At 25.0% G+C, this 6,655-nt stretch overlaps 1 protein-coding gene across 1 annotated transcript; it reads left to right on the top strand.

Annotated features, from left to right (window-relative positions):
• The first annotated feature begins 558 nt into the window (after nt 1-558).
• Nucleotides 559-5,868, top strand: LOC145848274 (small nuclear ribonucleoprotein F-like). Its single transcript, XM_082953851.1, has 3 exons — nt 559-828; nt 3,624-3,726; nt 5,471-5,868. Exons 1-3 carry the CDS (start codon nt 735-737, stop codon nt 5,526-5,528), a joined length of 255 nt encoding a protein of 84 aa, XP_082809977.1. The 5' UTR covers nt 559-734; the 3' UTR covers nt 5,529-5,868.
• The last annotated feature ends 787 nt before the right edge of the window (nt 5,869-6,655 follow it).

Here is a 6,655-nt window from a genome sequence, read left to right on the forward strand (position 1 = left end):
TTAAAATGTTTATCACTTAAGAATTTCTTCAATTATGTGTTTTTTAATTAAGATAAAGTTAAAGCTTAAATACTTTTTTCGTACAAACTTTTTTTAACTTTGTATCTAAAACTTTTTTAAGTTTTTCTCAATTTCTTCCTTTTTTACTACATTATCGATGTTTGTTTGAACGTACTGTTTAATATTCAAGCTACAGTAGTTCATTGTGCTCATGTAAAATACATTTGAAAACATTTAAAAAGTATATAAAACAAGTATTTACCTCTAAATTTTACAAAATTGCTTTTAGTTTAATTAAAATGTTTAATAATTTGTTCAAGATGAATTATGTGTATTTTCAAACCTTTTCTCATCAGTTTGTAGCATTACATTTAAAAGTTTGTAAACTCACTTTAGTTATAACTTATTTCAATACGTTTTGGCAACTATAGAGTTTTTGTAGTCGCTGATATACCAACTTGTTCAGCTTTAAATTTGAAGCAGGTAGAAAAAAAATCCATATTGTGCATAGTGATAAGATACACTTACCAAAACATTTATGAATGGCTTTGAAAAAAACTTTGCTTTTATTGATTATGGCAACAAAACTGATATCTTACAACATGGAAAAAAAAAACTCTGAAGATTATTTTTTAGCCTAGTTCAAACAGTTTTGTAATCTATAATTCGCTACCAAGAGAAGATGTCAAAGCTGTAGACATTATTTTTACAGAAAGCATTACTAAATAGTCACCATGTCTTCTATGCCAATGAACCCAAAGCCGTTTTTGAACCAGCTCACTGGTAAGCCAGTCATGGTCAAGCTGAAATGGGGTATGGAGTATAGAGGTACGTTTACATAAAAATAATGTAATAAAATGTAAAGTTTAGTTGTGTTGTATATTTTATTTTGCTCACTGGAAAGTCATTGTGAATCTGAAGTGGGGTATGGAGAATAGAGATTTGTATTTATATATATTGTTAAGGCCATAAGGGAGGTAAACAATGATTTTTACAAGTTAATCTTATTTTATAGAGTTTTTTCTAAGCTTCAAGATGCTTTTTATTGTTTTAAAAAATCTATTTAGTTTTGAGATATGACCAGTCAAAGTCGGGCGGCATAATAGGTTCCCTATGGGAAGGGAAAACTAAAACAGCAAAAAAAGACTATTATATTTAAAATATATCTTCTCCTACATTTTTCAAGCAATCTTCAAAATTTCACAGTCTAATCTTTATACAATAAAAAAAAACGTTACTTAACAATTAAAAAAAAAATTGAAGAAATGTATTTTAAAAAAAAATTAAAATTTTTGTGATAAAGTTTATATTTTTAGAAGTTATTAAAATTCATAAGTAACGTTTTTTCCTTTAAACATAAGAAACATTTCCTAAAACTTTAAAGAAGATTGTTTGAAAAATGAAGGAGGAGATAAATTTTTAGTGAATTTTAAAATTTCTGAGAAAATTGACCTCAAAAAATTTGATTTTTTTGAAAAATCAAAATTTTTGCGGTCCATACGTTTGTATTGGAAACTTTTTACATAAAATAAAACATCTCAAAAGTTAAATGATATTTTTGAATTCTATAAAAACTGACTTGTAGTTTGTATTTAAAGCTTTCATATAAAAGCCTAAGTTAATTATTGTAAAAAAAGTGCCCCCCTTTATGGCCTTATTATTATTGAGTATTAACATTTTAATACAGTTTTGACAATGAATAATATTTATTTAACATTCTTTTATATACTGAAAAATAATATTTTGTCAAGTAAAAGGTTCCATTTGGTTTACATGTTTATTTTAATTAATCATTTTGAATGAAGAAATTATAATCTTAAATAAAAAATTTTAGTTTTAAATATCAGGTTATGATTCACTTTTATATCTTATGGAAGTAATTGTTACTAAGCACAAAACTTACTTGACTAATAAATAATATGGAATGTTTTACTATTGGTCAATCTAATTTCAATAGTCTTTTTGTTCTCTTGTATGTTAGATATTTGTTAAATGAGAATTTTATTTTTGAAATTAATTATTTTGTACAAGTTTTGTATTAGTCTTTTAAATTTATTTGAAAAATATTACATTAATTTGCTAAATTGGTACATTAATTTTATAAATAAAAACGAAAAATACCATTAAAAAAGTGTTATTATCATTTATTTTATTGCCTAATTACTATAGGTTTTTATAAAAGTTGTTTAAGGTGTCAAGTTTTTGTTGTAACCCATTTATTTTCTTAGTTATTATTAAAACTAAAACATAATGTAAAACATGACTTTTAGTTACTAATTATTTGATAAATTAAAAAATACAAGTGGCCTACTAGTTTTATTTTAAGTAATAAATATGTATTTTACTTTACTAAAAATATGTTACTTTTTATACAGAATATTTATTTTTTTATGTTACATTACTAGTTTGATGTATAACAGGTTATACAATGTATAGCTTTTTTGCTTCAAAAAGTGGCATCTGTAGTATACTGCACTAATTTAGAAATTATGTGGTTTGTAGACATATTTTTCAATAAGTTTTTAATAAATTAGAATTTTTAAAAACTCTCCAACAGCATATGTATAGAAATAAGCTTGTTTGAAAAATAGTTTGAATTAATTATCATTGAGTTTTTAGTTCACATTTGAAAGTCTTCTTGAACATATATTTATTCACCGAGTTTTTATTCCTAAAATATTGGAAATCTAAGCAGAGATTTAGAAAATACTAGGTTGACTTTTTGAAGAATATGTCAATGGTCATTCTAAATTTCTATACTAAAACTTAAAGTGTTGATAAACACTCATAATTTATACTTTATGCACAAAAACTAGTATTATTAACAGTATTTTTTTCTATATTTTGACAAATGATAGAAAAGATGTATTTAAAAATAAATTTTACTTACATTATATATCAACTCAGGATACTTTGTGAACAACAATGAATATGTATTTGATCTTAATTGATATGTTTTTGAAATAAACACTATTTACTCACAATGTTATAAAGTGTTGGTGTTTTTAAGTTTTTCACATTGTACAATGTTTGGTGGATATGCAACTACAATATAATATAGTGTGTACATTTTTAACTTATACTTTTTATATCAGGATATTTGGTGAGCGTTGACTGTTACATGAACATGCAACTACAATATAATATAGTGTGTATATTTTTAACTTATATTTTTTATATCAGGATATTTGGTGAGTGTTGACTGTTACATGAACATGCAACTACAATATAATATAGTGTGTATATTTTTAACTTATATTTTTTATATCAGGATATTTGGTGAGCTTTGACGGATACATGAACATGCAACTACAATATAATATAGTGTGTATATTTTTAACTTATATTTTTTATATCAGGATATTTGGTGAGCTTTGACGGATACATGAACATGCAACTACAATATAATATAGTGTGCATATTTTTAACTTATATTTTTTATATCAGGATATTTGGTGAGCGTTGACTGTTACATGAACATGCAACTACAATATAATATAGTGTGCATATTTTTAACTTATATTTTTTATATCAGGATATTTGGTGAGTGTTGACTGTTACATGAACATGCAACTACAATATAATATAGTTTGTATATTTTTAACTTATATTTATTATATCAGGATATTTGGTTAGCGTTGACGGTTACATGAACATGCAACTCGCAAACACCGAAGAGTTTGTTGAAGGAAACAAAGCCGGTAACCTCGGTGAAATTCTCATCAGGTTATTAGTTGTTTATATATAGGATAAGATTAGATGAAAATTATAAAGAGTTTGAGTGTATGTGTACAGTAATAGTTTTATCCAGTTGTTTTAGTAAAATAAAAAAAGAATAAAGTAAAGTAAAATGGTGGTTTGCGTAAATTAAATATATTACTTCTTATTGATTTTATCAAAGAATGTTTTAATAAAATTTATTTATATATAATGCAATAATCTGCATAAAAATATATTAAATTTTAATTTTTTGTTTATATAAAAGAATATTCAATGTTTATTGTTATTTTTAATATCTTTAAATTGAAATAAAAGCTTACAAAATATTGTTTAAATCTGTTAATTTTGTTGTAGTATGAAATTGTATATTGTTAATTGCAGGTTTGTCACTTTACCTGGAATCCTGGAAAAACCTGGGATTTGACAATTTAGGCAAAAAAACCTAGAAAAACCTGGAATTTGTGAAATTTTGAAAAAAACATGGCAAAACTTGGCATTTTGAACAAAAATCACTAAAAAAACCTAATTTTAACAATTTTCACATGTTCAGTAGTAAAATTTCAATTTGACTCAAAAAATCTATCACATAAATAAAAACATTTTGTTATCATCAAAATTTTTTTTTTTTAAATATATTTAAAGTAGCTTTACAGTATCTTTTCAATGTTTTTATATTATTTAACACAGTTTCTTACCTTAAACTTAACATTAAACTAAAAGTAGACCCAAAATTGTGTACTTTTAAAACTTGGAAGAATTTTGGAAAACCTAGAAATTTGAACAAACGAGTGGAAATCCTGTAATTGGTTCGTAGCTTAAAGTTTTTCTAAAATTTTTCAAGTTTCAAGTTTTAAACAGAGGTATTTAAAGATAGTTTTGATGAATAGTATTGTAAATATAATTTTTAAGAATAATTTTCATGTATCAGAATTCATTTTGTTGTTTTTATAGATGAATAGTTCTTAAAACAGGGTTGCCACTCACTCAAAATACTTAAGGATAACTTAGGATATTAATTTTTTTTTAGAAATCCAGGACATTGTGATTTATTTTTAAACTCAGGCTGACTCTGGTTAGTTTAAGGATATTGTAAAGTTTCAGGACATATTTTTGTATAGATGTTGTATGAGAATTAGTTTATCTACTTTCAATGTTTTTTAACTAATTTTTTTCAAGAACTAAATTTTTATTGATTTTGAAATGTTAATTTTTTTTCAGCTTCACGGCCAGCTTTCACTACTCTTAGAAATTGTATACATGCCAGAGGCAAAAAAACTTTTATTAAGCATTTTGAAAAGCTCAGTTAAACACTAAGCGTACATATAATAGTTTTTTGATTCAAAGAGTGGAAACCCTGTTAAAAAATGTATGCCATAAAAAAACGTGAATAAATATAAAAGTCTAAAGCTGAAAAAAAAATCAAATAAGTTTTTTTGGTTATGAAATTTGACATATTTTTATATAGTTATAAATTCTTTACATTTACAATAGTATTGGATGTTCTCTACATTGAACAAACTTACAAATAAATATTTGTTGAAATCAAATTATCTACAAATTTGTTTTAAATAGATGCAACAATGTTCTGTACGTTAAATTTTCTTGTATTTGAAGAATATTAAGTAGGTGCTTAACATGATTCACTTTTCTTACACCATTTATGACAAATTCACAAAATTTTAAATATTTTTTATTATTATTTAATATATTATTAAATATTATTTAATTTAGTTAAATATTTTTTAAACAGATGCAACAACGTCCTCTACATCAAAGGCATCGAGGAAGGCGAGGCCGGTGAAGTTTAAACGATTCTGATTGGCTCAATCAACAAGTGATCTTCTGTGATTGGCTCAATCTAGTCTGATGTCTTCATTGATTGGCCGATCTTATTTTGCAGCGTTTTCATTTGTTAAATATTCGCTTGGTTTAAAAATAGTTCACAGAGTGTTGAGCACTTTTAGTAGTCACTATTTTTAATTTTTATCTAATTAAAATATTGTTTTATCATGTATATTACAGATGGATATCAAATTAAAGCATTCCTAAAATGTGCATTTTGAAGTAAAGTGTTTATTGTTTAAATTTTAGTAAATTCTGTTGAGTTGTAGATAAATTCAAAGTTTTTCTGTTGTCAATAAATTGTTTAAATTGTGTGTATGTAATGTATATCTACTTTTACTTGGTGTGTCCAACGTTTTATTAAAAATACCATCTGTCAATTTTTTACACAAGCGCGCTTAATTATAGCTCTCAATCTTTTTCAGGAAGTGTATAAACAAATTTAAGGGTTGCTTAGCCTTTGAAAGAAAATTAAAGTAAGGCGTTTGGAATCAATAACAACTTTAAAATAAAGATAAGGGTTAAATTTACTTTTTACGTCATTTATACCTTGAAAATTAGTGATGAATTGTATAAATGTTTAAACTGAAATATTAGGTATTGAGCAAGTTTTGAAACAATCAACTTACATTCTAGAATATAATAACCTCTCAAAAAATATTAATAATGTCTGGCAAAACTGTTACTAGCGACCTGTGAACAGTAGAGTGATCTGTTTCCATAATAAATCATGCAGTAGATCTTGGTTTAACTTTTTGTGCATAATCACATATAAAGACAACACTGAAAAAAAAATTTTACCACTACTGTACTAATTATATTTTTCATAGGAACAAACCCGTATGTAATTTATATGGGACCTTGAAAATTTGACCTTCAAGTTTTTAGCTGAACGTTTATGTACATGTAGCAATCATCACAAAAACACATTTTACGCGTTTTCACTAAAGTTTCACGGAAGCACTTCTCGATTTTCTCAAAAAAATGAAGAATGATAAAATGTACAGAAAGTTTAAAAATGTCTTGAAATATATAATTCAAGTCTTACAACGCCCCTAAAATATGCGTGGGTCCTTTTTTGCTCTTTATCATA

This window comes from Thalia democratica, unplaced genomic scaffold (assembly GCF_965202585.1).
Source record: "Thalia democratica unplaced genomic scaffold, ktThaDemo2.hap1.1 HAP1_SCAFFOLD_1317, whole genome shotgun sequence".
Taxonomy (NCBI): Eukaryota; Metazoa; Chordata; class Thaliacea; order Salpida; family Salpidae; genus Thalia; species Thalia democratica.

Bases quoted from the DNA above. Each gene is read 5' to 3' on its own strand.
- LOC145848274 (XM_082953851.1), top strand. From the start codon at position 735: ATGTCTTCTATGCCAATGAACCCAAAGCCGTTTTTGAACCAGCTCACT. The intron at 829-3,623 runs GTACGTTTACAT...TTATTATATCAG, and splicing joins ATGGGGTATGGAGTATAGAG to GATATTTGGTTAGCGTTGAC. The intron at 3,727-5,470 runs GTTATTAGTTGT...TTTTTTAAACAG, and splicing joins CTCGGTGAAATTCTCATCAG to ATGCAACAACGTCCTCTACA.